The 15,879-nt window shown below is 49.9% G+C and overlaps 1 protein-coding gene across 1 annotated transcript in view; it reads left to right on the plus strand.

The window, feature by feature from the left end:
• MEIS1 (Meis homeobox 1) overlaps positions 1-2,225 on the plus strand; it is a 113,431-nt gene extending 111,206 nt beyond the window's left edge. The window contains 1 exon segment of the mRNA XM_054194689.1: positions 637-2,225. Within this exon segment, the coding sequence (XP_054050664.1) occupies positions 637-920 (284 nt within the window). The 3' untranslated portion in view covers positions 921-2,225.
• The last annotated feature ends 13,654 nt before the right edge of the window (positions 2,226-15,879 follow it).

Raw genomic sequence — 15,879 nt, forward strand, 5'->3', positions numbered from 1 at the left:
GTTTCATCTCCTCAAACTCTGCATTTGGAGGGGGGAGGATGTTCTTGGGGTTGTTCTTTTTTTTTGACCTGGGAGAAGACTCTGGGGAGACCTTATGGCAGCTTTCCAGTATCTGAAGGGGGCCTACGAGAAAGGTGGAGAGGGACTTTTTAGAAGGGCATGTAGTGACAGGACGAGGGGTAATGGCTTCAAACTAGAAGAGGGGAGATTTAGATGAGATATCAGGAAGAAATTCTTTCCTGTGAGGGTGGTGAGACACTGGAACAGGTTGCCCAGAGCAGCTGTGGCTGCCCCATCGCTGGAGGTGTTCAAGGCAAGGCTGGATGGGGCTTTGAGCAACCTGGTCTGGTGGGAGGTGTCCCTGCCCATGGCAGGGGGGTTGGAACTAGATGATCTCTAAGGTCCCTTCCAACCCAAACCATTCTATGATTCTATCATGCTATCATTCCTGTTGCCGTTGGTGTGAGTCCATACGCAGGCTTGGATCCCCCAAAGCCAACTGCGCTCGTGCACCCATGACTCCACCTCCCACCTTTGGCTTGACCCTGGCCTTCCTGTGGCCGAGCAGAGGGGCTTTGTGGCCCAATGTTGATTAGCTGGTCCCCACCACTCACTGCCGCCTCTTTCTCTCCACAGGGCTGCAAAGTATGCCAGGGGATTATGTGTCTCGGGGTAGTCCAATGGGTATGAACATGGGACAGCCAAGCTATACCCCACCCCAGATGCCCCCCCATCCCGCTCAGCTGCGTCATGGCCCCCCCATGCATACCTACATTCCTGGACACCCTCACCACCCAGCGATGATGATGCATGGAGGACCACCCCACCCTGGAATGCCCATGTCAGCATCAAGCCCCACAATGCTTCATACCGGCGAGCCGGCAGTGAGCGGACAAGTGATGGACATTCATGCTCAGTAGCTTAAGGGAAATACGCGTTGTCTGCAGCGACGGTAGATTTCAAACATTGTCTTTCTGCAATGACTATGGAGTTCTTGGCGTCAACTTTGGACCAAGGGACGTTCCAATTCTTCACAGGGACCCTGAAAAGCAGGAAAACACCAACCGAAGTCAACTTCTGGGGACATGCTAAATACCTATATAAGACATTAAGAGAACAAAGAGTGAAATATTGTAAAATGCTATTATACTGTTATCCATATTACGTTGTTTCTTATAGATTTTTTAAAAAAAATGTGAAATTTTTCCACACTATGTGTGTTGTTTCCATAGCTCTTCACTTCCTCCAGAAGCCTCCTTACATTTAAAAAAAAAAAAAAAAAAAAAAGAAGCCTTACACTTACCCTGCAAATGACAGAAAGGGCTTATTTGCAGGATTTTTAGAGCATTAAAATAACTATGTCAGGCAGAAGAATCTTTCTTCTATCCTAGGATTTCAGCCATGCACACTCTCTCTCTCTCTCTCTCTCTCTCTTCTCTCTCTCTCTCTCTCTGTCTTTCTTCCCTTTCTCTCCCGTCTCTCTCCCTCTCTCTCTTTCTAGCCTGGGGCGTGAATTTGCATGTCTAATTCATTTACTCACCATATTTGAATTGGCCTGAACAGATGTAAATCGGGAAGGATGGGAAAAACTGCAGTCATCAACAATGATTAATCAGCTGTTGCAGGCAGTGTCTTAAGGAGACTGGTAGGAGGAAGCATGGAAACGGAAAGGCAGTGTATTTGAAGCCTAATTGTCACATCAGAGCATCCTTGTCCCCATGCAGCAACCACCACCTTGTACATCACTTCCTGTTTTATGCAGCTCGAAACGTGGACTGAAGATTTATTTTTTAATATGTTGACTTTCTTTCTGGGCAAGACATCGGTCATGTGTGCATTTTTATTTTTTTTTTCCATAGTCCCATCATGGAGCATTTATGTATACATTGTAAATAAATTTTGTGCAAAAAGGACTGGAAAAATGATCTGTATTATTGCAATTTTTTGTAAAAGTAGCAGTTTGGTATGAGTTGGCATGCATACAGATTTACTAAGTGGGATAAGCTAATTATACTTTTGTTGTGGTTAAACAAATGCTTGTTGATAGCCTTTTTCTATCAAGAAACCAAGGAGCTAATTATTATTAATAATAATCATTGCACACTGAGTCTTAGAGTTTCTGATTGAAACAGTTTGGATTGTATAATAACTCAAAGCCCAGTTGTAGTAGTTTGAGTGCAGTAATGAAATCTGAATCTAAAATAAAAACAAATTATTTTTTGTCATGGTGACTCCACTGCTTGCAAAATTTGTTTCCTGCCCCCTTCAATATTTGTCGCCATTCTGTCCCAAACTGGGAGCCGAGCAGCTACAAAATTCAGCTAGCTCCCGAGATGTACCCATCATTCGCTATTCGAGTATCGGCTTCGTATTTTAAAAAATGTAAAAGTAACGCTACGCTGCGTAAAGAAACTTTCTCGGAACTTATACTGTAAATTGTCAGGATCTGGGAGCTGTTGCCTGTTAATAAATGTAATATCGTAGGGCATTAATGGAAAGAAATTTGTAAGTAGTATTACCCCCCCGCCCCAAATCACAGTTCCAATACACAGTGTAAATTATTTGAGCCGCATATTCCATTTCTTGCTGGAACTGAACATATTAAGAAAGAAGGGAAATAAAACTTGGAAAGCAATGGGAAAACTTGGAAAACTTGCCCGGGCAGTGCCTGTCGGTGAGTAAAGGCGGGGTGGTGCAGGGGGCTGCCGGATCCGTGCGAGGGGAGGCTGGTGCAGGCCGGCCTCTCCTCATTAACCAATTTCCTCTCACAGCTGTATTTGCTGCATCGCAGCCAGCGAGTTAAATACCACCAAACAGCCCGGGCAGGCTGTGAAACCTTCCCATCTTCTTTATGTCAAATCGCAGCTATAGAAAAAGAAAAAAAAAAAAAATTAAGGGTTTCCCGGGGGTAGGAAAAATACACGAATATTTTAATTAAGGCAAAATCTTGCCAATCCCCATCCTCATCCCAGGGATGCGCTCACCGCCTGCCCCTCATGCTGCCGCCCCCCTGGCCCGGTGCCTGGGGCAGGCAGGATGCAGGCAGGATGCAGGCAGGGATGCAGGCAGGGCAGGGGACAGGCAGCACAGACCTTTCTGAATTAAGCAAGCCACTAAAGTGGGGTCCTCTCCCCCGGCAGCTTGGGTCTCCGCCTTCCCTCCCCCCCCCCCCCACTTTTTTTTGGTAAGTCTTCAGTTTTCTTTTTTTTTTTTTTTTTTTTTTTTTTAACCGCCGAAGAGGCTGCACATCCCGGCTCCCGGAATAAAGACACTTTTCTGCCCAAACGTGAATGAACGGCGCTCGCTTTTTGCTTTTTGGTTTTGGCTTTTTTTTTTTTCTTCTTTTTGTCTGTTTTGTTGGTGTTTTTTGTTTTGGGTTTTTTTTTAAATGTTTCTTGAAAGACAAAAACAAACCGCCCTCTTGCATGCGAGGGCACACGCGTCCCTTCCTCAGAGAAGTGGGGCACAGACCTTCTTCCATCGGACCTTTTTTTTTTTTTTGGGGGGGGGAGTGGGTGGGTGTCAGATTTTCAAATTAAACCCACCATTATATCCCAAGACATTTAATCAGCTGTAATTATAACACGTTCAAAATGAAGAATATGCCTTGACAGTATTTTTATTGTTATTGTTCATCGCATGATGTTAGACGGCTTCAGAGGCACAGGAAAGAGAAGTAAACGGGTTACAAATAGGGAATTATCCCTCGTTTAGCATTAAAATTCATTTAGATAAAATTGCCACAAACATTTAAATGGGGAGATTAGTTCCCCCTCACGCCTTATTGCACTCTCTCAATGGCTCCGTTAAGAACATTTTACACGTTGGAAATTCCGCCTTTTCGGGCCGCTCGCTGTTTCCTAGCTACCCTCCTTTCACCGCACCGGGGGGGCTCGGGGAGGGCGACCAGCCCGCCCGGCTGCGCTTCAGCCCCTCGGCCCGGCCCCGGGGGGGAGGACGGGGGTGGGGGGACGGGACCTGCGCGCCCCGCCGGATTTGCGCGCTGGGCTGCGCGGCGCTGCGCGGGGGCGGAGTTTGGGAGCGGTGAAGGGGGGGCTCGCCGCCCAGCTGTCCTGCCGCTGCCCGCCGCGGAGCAGGAGGAGGAGGAGGAGGAGGAGGAGGAGGAGGAAAGCCGGCTTCGACTGCCATCTCTTGGGGGCTCGGGAGAGTGCTGCGGGGGGGGGTGGGGGGCGCTCCGCGGCCGCCCGCGCAGATTGCGCGCCGACGGCCCAAAGTTTGTGCAACCCCCGGCGAGGCTCTATTCTCCCCCGCTCCCCATTATTTTTTTCAGCAACACCAATATCCCGCGTCCCCCTTTTCTTTTTGTGCCCCCCCCTCCCCGGGCTCAGCGCTCAGAGCGCAGTGCCGCGCAAGTCGGGCGCAACGCTTTACTCTCCCCCCCCCCTCCCCGCACAGGGGCGAAGGGGGGGAGCACACAGACCCGTCTGCGCGGTATTTGCGCGCATGGCTGCCTGCCCTGCGCGTGGGTGGGCAGCCCACGAGGGTTATTTTTTTTTTTTTTCGGGGGGGGGGGTGTCATCAAATCCCAGCTAAGCTGAGCGGGGCGGCCCGAGCCCCCCACGCTGAGCAGAGGGACTCGCGTGGGGAAGTGTGTGTGTAGGAGTGGGTGGATGCCCACCCCGCCGTCCCGGCCGTGCCTCCCGCAGCCACAGGTACTTTTTGGGCTCAGAAGCGGTACTTCTGGGACGCCACCAGGGTGAATACTTCCAACCCGGGCGCGGTTGCGTGGAAAGCCCTCGCTTGTCGGGGCGTCCTGAACCCGCGTGGAAAATTGCAGGGTATTTACCCCCGCCCCCCCGCCTTGACCTTGCTATACCGCCCGGGCTGATAATAAATATATATATATATTTATATATATAAAAGCGGAGCGGGGTTTCCCGAGCGCCGGGAGGAGGCGGCTGCCCCCGGGAGCGGCGCGGCGCGGAGGCGGCCACGGTCACGCGTGGGGCGGAGGTGGCGGCTCAACTCGGGCCCCGGGCTGCGGCGGCGGCTGCTGCTGCTGCTGCTTTGTGTGTGACAGCCAGCAAACCTTCCCCGTCCCTTGAATGCGTGGGGACACGGCTGCGTGCCTGGGTGGCAGCTGCTGCCAAAGCCCCAACTTAACTCTTTTGGAAGAGCGGCGTGGGGCTGAGGTGGGGGGGGGGAGTGGGGGGGGGGGGAGTGGTGAAGGAGTGAAAGGCGAAAGAAAGACTGTTCATTTTTTTTCCTTTGGTGCCATTTTGGATGTCATCTGTTACCTTGGTGACTGTGCTCAGCCCCCAAAGCCCCTGGATTGTTGGGGGGGGAAAAAAGGAAAAAAAAAAAAAAAGAAAAAAAAAAAAGGCATGCTATTTCTGCACCGTCATTTATCACTGTCACCGCATAATGATTCCCCTCGCAGCTCCTTATTGATGTTTGTAATTGCATTATCTCATAAAGGGAGGGGGTGGCGGGCCGGGATGATCAATGGAGCCGCGCCGTGCATGCCGGGGTCAGGGGCTGCGGGGGGCGGCGGGTCCGTGTGTGTCGTCCCCCCCCCACGGTGTGTGTGTGTGTGTCCCGGTCCCCGCCTGGCAGACAACAAGTCCCCGTCCCCGCCCGGCAGCCGGCGGGCAGGGCAAGGGCATCTCCCAGTCCCTCCTGGGACACCCCAGTTTGGGGGGTGGGGGGGGGTGGGGGAGTGGGGAGAGAAAAAAATAAGGCCCCACCGAGGGAAAAATTAAAGTGGGTTTAATATGATTTGGGGGGGGAGGAATTCGGGAAATTCTCCCCCCGCCCCCTCCATCCAGTTTGTGTACCTGGAGGGTGGCGGTGCGGGGGGGTTGGGGGGGGGGGGGTTCAGCGGGGGTCCCCGTTCCCCCGCAGCATCCCCGCTGCCCCGCGGAGCTCGGCCGCGGAGGGGGCGCGGAGCCCCGTGGGACGGAGGGGAAAGGCCCGGCGGCTGCCGGGGGTGGGGGCGAGGCGGGGGGGGGGGGGGGGGGACACAGGACGGGGACGGGTCCCCTCGACGGGGGCGGGCGCAGAAACCCGGCTCCTTTCCCGCATTTAGTTGGGTCTTTTTTACCGGTTTCTTTTCGCGGCGGCGAAGCGGCGCCGGGCGCTCTATAGCGAGGGCAGCGCTGCTAAAAAACTCCAAACCTGAGCAGTCAACGGGGTTTCCCTCCCCCCCCCCCGCCCTTCTTTCTCCCCCCCCCCATAAAGATTACCAACGAAATAAAGATTAACTCCTTCTCCCCCCGCCCCTCCTTCCCCTTCGCCTCACAAAATGAACTCCACGCGCAGCGCCCAAAAAGTTAAAAAGAATTATTTCCTGTCCCCTTTCCCAGGGGATGAGCAAATGCACCCCCAAAGCCGGGAGTCGGGGGACCCACGGCCGAGCCCTGCGTGTGTCAGCCAGGGCAGAAAGATGCTGAGGTTTGTCCCAGCCATCCCAGGCAGCCCCGCAGCCTTCCTGTAACGCGCAGCGCTAAAGCGGGGGGAGCCGGCAAACCCTCTCCGACTCCTTCCCCCCATTTATCAGCTCCCCCCCCCGGGTTTCCCCGTCCTCAGCCTTTCCCTTGGAAATTTAGCAACGCTTTAGTTTGGAAGTAATACACACTCAGAGCCTAAGTGATATTGTTCTTTTCCATATATATATATGTGTGTGTGCGTGTGTATTTTATCTTTCTAAATTTCCTCCAGGAATGAGGGTTGGCGCTACCGTTAGCCTTGTAAAGAAACGCCGGTTGTCTGCTTTTACCTAAACATTCACGTTTCCAAATAAACTTTATAAGGATTTCCAATTGGAAAGTAAAGCAGTCGGCACTGCGAAGCAGTGGGGCGAAGACATTGCACTTGAAATTCCAAATGTGAACTAATCCAACAATTTAGCTATTTTTTCACCCCCTTTTCTGGTCTGATAGTTTGCAATCTGGAGTTCCATACTTAAAAAAAAAAAAAAAAAAAAATTAGTGCCATAGCCCACGGTTAAAATAGTGAAAAATTAGTCTCGTTTCAGAAATTATTTATTTATAGAACGAACATGATTAAAACATAAAAAACACACAAACTGCAGCTGCAACAAAAAAACCCCACCGTGATTTACGATTATTAAATCTTTGATTGCCATGTTAATGTTTCTTTTTCTACCTTTCATTTGCATTTTAATCTATCGAATCTTTACAATTTTGCTGCCTCCTACTCGAATGATTGATTACACATCTGAAAGAGAAAAAAAATACTAAGCTTTCTAGGCGAGCTTCTATTTTTCCTCCCCCCTTCCCTTTGCTGGTTAGCTTTCTGAAACCTTCCTCAACAATGTTAATGCAAGCAGGACAAATTAATTATGCTCTTTTAAATGTCAAAGGTATAAATAAAAATGCTCCCCCCCCCTTTTTCCTTTCCTTTACCCCTCGCCCCAAATGGGAATATTTTTCCAAGCCGCTTGTTTTAAAAGCAAGAAGGAATCGCCCTGGTAAAATACAATTAAAAGGAACATACGCGCAGCATCCTGACTGGAAATAAATATTATTGCGTGGACATTTACCTATGGAATAAGGGGGAAAAAAAGCACAAAACCGGAGAGGCGGGGAGCGGCAGCGCTTCCCGCCGCTGCTGAGCCTCAGTTTTGGGGTAGTGTCCCCCCACCGCTCCCCAAAAAAAGAGGGGTGGTCTCCCCCCAGCCAAAAAAGAGCAGCCCCCGAGGAGAGGAGCACCCCCGTGGATTCCCCCGTATCCCAGGGCCGGGGTGGGGGGGGGCGGGTAGGAAGCCTGGTGGCGGTGTATTAGCGGGGTGTGGGGGGATGATCCCCAAAAGGGGTCCCAGCTGCCGGGGATGCGCCCCACGGTGGGTGCTCAGTGGGGGGATGCCCATGGGGGCGGATACCCGCCTGGCGACTGCCCACTGGGGAGATCCATCCCCACGGAAGGATACCCACGGGGGGGGACGCTGACCTGGGAGATGTCCATAAGGGGAAAACTATCCCCCCAAACCCGAGGGGACGCCCACGGAGGGACATCCACCCACCCACCCAGGCTGTCCGGTCCCCCGAGCCTGCCCACCCGGCGCACGGGGCTGGCGGCAGCCCGCGGGCGGGGCTGGCACCTGCGGGGGCCGAGGGGCAGGTTTTGGGGGGGAATCAGCGGGAAAAGGGGAAAGGAGCGGGCAGAGCCGGGGGGCGGGGGGGGCGGAGGCAGCGGCGCGGAGGTTCCGCACCTGCGGACGGGGAGCGACCGTGCGGGCCGGCGGGCAGACAGGGAAGATTTAGAGGTGAAGAGATGTCAGATTGTTAAGAAAGTAATAGTAAGGTGTCCCATATACTACAGTTTTATTGTGGGGTAGTAACTACTAGATTTATTTATTGCCGAGGCTATATAATAAAGATAATGACCGCAAACTCGAGATAAATGCTTACGCCCATAGCTGGTCAATTCTTTTTTATTTAAGAGAGTGATCCGGAGAGGTGAAAGTCATCTTCTCCCGACCACAAATATCAGTCTTGGTTTCCACCAGGTTATAAACATGACATGCAAATAAAGGAGCTGCTGAGGGTTTGGGGTGGTGGGAGGCGGGGGGGGGGGGGTGCCCCTTCCCTTTGCTTTCTCCCTCGCCGGAGCACCCGCAGAGGAGAGCACCGAGATGAAACAACGCGGGGGGAAAGAGCCGCCCCACGGCAGGGGGGTGTGTTTGCATTAAAAAAAAATAAAAATAACAAAGAACCCCGCCAAGGCTTTGGGGAAATGCCCCTTACGAGGGGGGGAAGCGCCCCGGGGTGCCCCCGCACCCGCTGCCCCCCACCCTCGGCCCCCGCTCCAGGGCAATCGTGTGTCAGCCCCACAATCGGCGCTTCTGCCCCGGGCAGCTTTGATCGCTGCCCGGCCGGGAAAAAAAAACACCTGACAGCGAGCTGCGACGGCGGAGAGACAGGGGAAAAACAGAGAGAAAGAAGGGGGAATAAAACATAAAAAAAATTAAAAAAAAAAGAGAGATAGGATAGAGTCATACAATTTCGTGGTTTGCGCGCAGGGTAAAATTATAAGGTTGAAAAGTGCGAACAATCCTCCTCAATCTTTTACAGCATAAGCGCTGCTCTCAGCCTTAACCAGAATATCTTTTTTTTTTTTTTTTTTTTTCCTTCTTTCTTTCCCCCCCCAGCCGAACGTGAGTTATAATTTCCCCAGCCTCCACCCGCTCTACCCCGCAGGCCGGGCATCATCTCCCGGGTGTCTCCCGGGCATGTCCCAGGCATCATCTCCCGGGGATCATCTCCCGGGTGTCTCCCGGGCATCATCTCCCGGGGATCATCTCCCGGGGATCATCTCCCGGGCATCATCTCCCGGCTCCGCCATCCGCGGCCGAGCGCATCTCTCCCCCGCCACCCCCGCCCTCGCGCAAGCAGCGGGCAGCACCGCGCCTTCTCCTCCCAGCACGACAACTTGTCTGTCGCACTTCAAAGGGTGATAACCTAATTGTTTCCAGAGTTTAAAAGTAATTAAGCGATATTAAAGGGAGTTGAGTAAAACCGGTTTGCCGCGTACTGGCTCCCCTTCTCCTTCCGAGGGTAAATAGGAGCCCCCTTTTCTCGAAGAACTGCATTAAAAATCGAGCATTTATATAACGTACGCGAAAAATGTAAACAGATTTCGTTTTTGAAAGGGTATGGGTAAAGTGGTGGTAATTATGTATAATTAATGCTGAAGGGAAAATGAACACATAATAGGTTCCAAAGATTAAACCATCTGTAACTATCAGGGGAACTTTTAAAGTTTTTCTTTCTTTTCTTTCTTTTTTTTTTTTCTTCTTTCTTTTTAAGTGCATATATTTCCTTTCGCTAAGGATTTTTAGATGTAAAAATTCAAGCTAATGTTTGCTTCTCTGCAGTATTCTGATTCGAGAAACAAATCTCTAAAAGGTTTCAGCAATTCTCAATCTACAACTTTGAAGATAATCCAATATAAAAATAAATTGAATGGTAATTTTAGCCATTATTAATGTTTGCGGCACTTAATTTAGTTAGGTGCTGGCTTTCCATTTTTGATTACACCATAAGGAAGTTATTTTACTAAGAAATGTTAAGATAAAGTATAGGCATTCCCACACATTCTTTATATTTTTTCTGGCATGTATGTATTATAGTCTACTCAATCTATTTCAATTTCTAGGTAATGCATAATCACTGGAGCCAATTTTTTTTTTTTTTTTTTTTTTCCCAGCAACATGTTTGCAAGGGTAGAACCAGACGGTGAAGATGCAGGTCCTGCTTATCTGGTCGTGACATTCAACGCAAGCGACTATAAATTTAAGTATATTTTTCCAACTATCTCGGATCGAGCTCACAGAAGGAAAACCCAGTGCATTTAACGTTTGCAAAGTTGGGAATGGATCAAGCTTTAGCAATGCTAATAGGTGTTGAGATGCTGTGTGAGCTGTAACTTCTGTCAGAGAGCGTGCCTTTTCGATAACGGTAATTCTTAAGGTGTGAAGGTAGAGCTGTTAAACCTCATGTGTCAACCAACCAGTCACCTGAACGGTGGCTTGCAGGACTGCTGCCTAGAGAAAATAAATGCATTTGTATAGAAAGGACAATTAAAGTTAGCAGGAACGGAGGCTTGAACTGCTCTCTTAACTCCTGCATCCACTTGAGAGGTAGAAATGAGTCTCCCCCTCTCGGTCCTGACTTCGGGTCTGGTTCTGCTGCGGTTCTGTCCGTTTGGGTTTGTGGGGGATGTTGTCTTCTCCAGGAGGGATAGATAGATACCTCCTAGGGGGAATTCACCAGCTGGCAGGTCAAGAGGAGGTTTAGGTTCTCACTCCCACTCCCCAGTTATTGCGTCTAGCTCAGAGAAGCAAATTTTTAAGCAACAGGACTGCTTTTTGAAATCCGCCATACCGCAGAGGTTTATGTACAGCTTAACCCTTCAAATTAACTCCCAGACTCTTTCTTTAACGCAGAGGCCGAGCAGCTGAGTTTCACTTTGGCATTTCTGGCAAGCCGGGGAAGGTGCTGAAGACCCTGAAGCAACGAAGGGGTTTGCTCTTCAGGGACTGATCTGGTTTAACCCCTGGAGCAGCTTTTGTGTGGCTCGCTCCTCAGCCTACCTGGAGGAGGACGAGCTGACAGCGGATCCCAGACCAGTGACTCACCCAATAACTTTTCCGGAATGACATCCATGTTGCACAGAGATCAAAGTGAGTGCTTGGGCAAACGTACATATGGGAAGGGGTTGGAGGAGAACAAGGCTCAGATGGGGATAGCGATCTCAGAAGCTTACTTTTGGGGGAGGAAAGCGGTTGTAAGGTCCAATGTGGGTCGAGTACTCATAGAAGCTAGAAGTAGTAGAAGATGGTACTCGTAGAAGTCTTTTTGAGCTATAAAAATCAGTTTGCTCCCGACATCCTCAGCTATTTGATGATATCAAAGGAGGGCAGCGTGTGCAGGCAGGTGCGGTGATCTCTGGTGTTGGCCACATCTAGCCACAGTGGATTGAGCCGGCTCCTGCTCCGTTCCTGATAACTCACCCAAGGCCAGAAACACAGACTTCAGCCAGAGGCTTTTTCCCAAGCCTGGGAAATCCCCTGCAAAACCTCCTGTGTTCAAAAAAAACTCTTTTCCCCCCCTGGTGTCCTGGATGGAGATAAAGGACAAAACCCCCCACAGTTTGTCACTGTCTTTTACCAGGGTAAATTAACAGCGTACTTCCCTTTTTCAGTGCCTTTTGATGTGCTAATCGTCACTCAGCCCCACGCAGCCACCTTATTCTTGCAGGGTACCCAATATGTCCAAGCACAAGTTGAACGGGAAGCCAACGGGATTTCAGCTTCCAAGGGCACTTGGGGTGGGCGATGCTGCCGGACATCAAAGGAGGGCCAAACCGCCCCAGGGTGCCTCAGTTTCCCCTTTGATGAGAGGTGCTTTGTGGCTTTCTCTCCTATCCTCTGACTTGTTGAGGTGGGTTGCTGCCCAGGCTTTGAGTTGCCACCACTGGCTGCTGGGAGCATCAAACCAGTGGTGAAAAAGTAGGCCTGCTTTCTCCTAAAACTGCTGTTCTCATTGTCCTCATGAGTAGAATTTCCACACACAGCCCACCACAGCCGCTTCCCACAGGGGGCTTTTGGTGATGTGTGGCAACAAAGCTGGCCGAGCAGAACTCCCACACGCCCTTGTGGCCCAGCCTGGGAGTAAAACTCAGCATTTATTTGCTGTGAGCCCTACCCAGACTATAGCAGAAATGGAAACTACCACCTAAATTCTCTTTTCTGGGTGGATTGCTCTTTTTTTTTTTTTTTTTTGCCTTATCTTAAAATTCCTCTGCCCAGAGCAGAATTAACTACAGGCCTCGTTAACGAAGGGATGAGCAACATCTTTGCAGATGGCATTAAAACCTCCTACCTGGTAAATTAGTCCTCCCGCTAACCTCCTCCTCCTCTTACAAAATGTTTTCTTTATTAGGACTTGTTAGCGGTTTGTTACTTGCGCTGATGGTCTTTGGCAATAATTAGAGAGATGCTGAGGAGGCAGAGCCCAAGTTGAGACCCAGATTTAGCTTTCTGCTGAGCTTGAGGAGTTGCCTGGACACTAAATTGGAGCCAGGACTTGCATTTCAATAGGACGATGCTGAAAGGCAGCGAGTGCTTGCTGTGGGATTTTTGCCAAAATGTGACCAGCTCTTCTCCCAAATTAGTGTCCCCACCCATACCAGAATATGGGGTATGAGCCAAAGTTGAAAGGTGAGGGGTCTGCTCCATTTAGCATCTGTCCTTGCATCTCTGTTGAACCTGGCATCCATGGCTTGAGAGGTGACTGACCCCTCCATTGGTGCCACTGTGCTCATGTAGTGGAGGGCACTGTCTCATGGCAGCTGGAGGACATAAGGGATCTCCTCAGCTGGCCAGTGCCAAGCCACCAGCTCAGGCAGCTACTGCTGCTGGTCTTCAGCTCAGCTTTGGGATCGTGGATGGGCAGCAACCAAAATGTGCAGTTCAGGCTTACGATAAGAGAACCCCCTTTTTGTACCATTGCCGTGTATCTCCTACTTGATGCCTGCCTAGGGACGGAGCTATGGTGCTTTACCAAATCTCTCTGCCAAGCAGAGCTGCACATCTCGTGTCAGCATCCATCAGTAGAGGAGCCACCAGGTGCTGAGCCTGCTGAGATAGAGGGTGTCCAGCAAGAAGCATGTTATTTACACCAGGAAACAGCACATAGCGATACCTCAGGGTCCAGACCCATGGAGGTGGCAGCTTAAGGCTCTGCAATTTGCTCTTTGTAGAGAGTCATTGTCCGAACGAGGAGCTGGTCGTGGTGGGAACAGCCAAGATGGAGATCTTTGTCCTGGGGAGGAAGAAGGAGCCCTTTTAACCTCCCTGTTCCCAAGCCCGGCAGGGACCACAGTGCTGTGGCTCCCCTCCCAGCTTCCTTCCCCAGCTCCAGCCACAAGCCCCGAGGGCTGGGCTGGAAGGACATCTTATCTTGTTTGTATAATGTGAGTGCTGGAGGGTCAGCTCTTTCCCCTTGCAGAAGTTCTCACGCCAGGGGCACACCTCCTCCGCCAGAGGCAGAACGCTTACAGCTCTGGCTGGTCTCTTTTGGGGAGGAAAAAGAGAAAATTGGCATACAATAAAATAGAAATTTACAACTCTTGTACACTTGGCTATAACTGGGAAGCACGACCACGTGTGCTGGGGCAGCTTGGCAGCACCCTGCAGCTGGGGGTTCTCAGGTGCCGCCTTCCCGTGGGAGAAGCACCTTGTGTTTTTCCCAGCACAGGGGCTGGGAAACTCTTGCAATGAAGCAGCTGAGGACAGAGAGAGTAAGAAAGGCCTCTTTTTTTATTTTTAGCAGACCTCTCTCAGCATCCAAGAGAGGAGACATGTAGTCAGCCAAAGGACCTTCTCTATTAGAGCAGGGCAAGGTCCTTGGCCCTTGTCACTGGCCAAGCGATGCATCCACTCACCTCTGACCAAAGAGGACTAGACACAACCCCATCAGGGCTAACGAACGTCTCCCTCGGAACAGCCCTGGCCAGGCAGGCGAGACGGAGGAACGTGCCGTAAAACCACCTCCCCGGCGGCGCAGGCTGCAGCCTTGCGATGGACGTGACCCCAATCTGCTTCAAATGGACTTTTTATGGCCTTACATCACTGCAGCCTGCCCCACCTGCCGTGCTTCTCCCAGCCACGCTAGCCCCTAGGTAGGCAAATTGTGAGGCTGATAATCAATGATTTTTAGTGCATTTCTTGATTAAAACCACTGTGGCTTCTGCTTTATAAAGTCCCAGATGCTGGGCTGATGCACAGTGTACGTATATATGTATTTTAGCCTGTCTAATCATGGGGATTCTCATTATGCATCTAGAATCATTATGCATCTGCTCCATTTTGGAGGCCTCCAAAGCTCTTCAAGTCTATGTCACTAAAATGTGTTATCATCTGAGCAAGGGAAGTCCAAGCTTTCAGCACACAGATGCTTAGGAGTTGTTGCTTGAGCAGTTTACCGTTCTTTGCCAGCCTTTAGGATTAAATGCTGCTTAGTGTTTATAATGGGAAAAGTCCTTCAACAATAATAAAAATATAATAAAGTGAAATAGTAATAATAATTATTAACAATAAAAACAATAACACAACAATCCCTTGTGTTTTACTTCTTGAAACTGTCTTTATGAACTAAGTTTTATGCAGTATTTTCTCCCCTGCAAACCTGGGAATGCCGAAATGCAGAGCAGCTGAGCTGAGCTTTTCAGGGAAGGGCTCTGACCTTGCTCTTCCTATTCTCCAGGTGGAGAAGCCCTGGAGTTAGCTCAAGTCCTGGTTTCAGAAGCAATGAATACGTAACCTGAGGTTTTTCAATGTGTGTATCCAGGTTGAAATACTGCGCTTCAAATTTTGGCTTGGGGAATTCCTCTTAGACCAGAGCAAAGAGGAACTCAGTGAAAGATTTGCTTTCTCAAACAGGTTGACCTTACAAGTGTATGGGAGGGTGAACCGTGCAATTCAGAGTAGAGAAATCCTCTGATTTAGTAAAACTCTCCAAGGCAATCCTTAATAAAAGGGGGCTCAATCAAGGCTACACTTTCTCCAGCTAAAAATCAGGGAATTTGTATGTTGATTGCTATCCAGGGTCTACGGATGGCTGTTTATTGCTGTTCAGAGACAAATTCAGCAGGAAATTTAAAGTGGTCCCCTGAAATAAAGGGGTAACCCTAAATTAGCCTCGGTGCAGAGGAGAGCTGAACTTGGCGAGAGATATGTGCAAGTACAAATGGCACATAATTGCAATAAGACATGAGGCATCCTTTACAAAAAATTATTACTTAGTACCTGTCTTCCCTCTCTCTTTCATCCCTGGTTGCTCTGCTGGGCTCAGGTATGGAGGTCTCTCTGCTGGGGGTGTAAAAACCCACACAAAATGAGGAGGTGGGTAAGAAACAACTTGTAACTGAAACTACTCACCCGCTTACACTACTCGTAATCAAAGAAGGTTGGTATTAACTTTATGGTTTAGATGAAAAAAGGCCTTTGAAGGAGTTGAATGGCACTGTTTGTTTTCCCTTTTGGAGCCCTGCTCCTCCAAGGCATGCTGTCATGCTCACTGGACCTGAATTTTATAGGTTGGACTGGAGCCTTTGACAAAACTGAATTTGCTTTAAATGACTGAAATTAGATACTTATAATCCAAAGTAACAGCCTAGGGGCTCTCTTGTGTATTATCCTTCACTCTCAGGCTTTTGCTTTGTAGTGTCAATGGAATAATTTGTTAAGAAAGTAGAAATATAAAGCAATAATTCCGAAACCAAGAAGAAGCACGGACTAACCCTGTATTTTGCCAATACTTATTATCCTCTTACCTAATATGACAGTGCCTCTCCCAGCGGTAGTCACTTAAGAGCGTGGTTTTGTCAAAC

The sequence above is a fragment of the Rissa tridactyla genome, chromosome 3, assembly GCF_028500815.1.
Source record: "Rissa tridactyla isolate bRisTri1 chromosome 3, bRisTri1.patW.cur.20221130, whole genome shotgun sequence".
Classification (NCBI taxonomy): domain Eukaryota; kingdom Metazoa; phylum Chordata; class Aves; order Charadriiformes; family Laridae; genus Rissa; species Rissa tridactyla.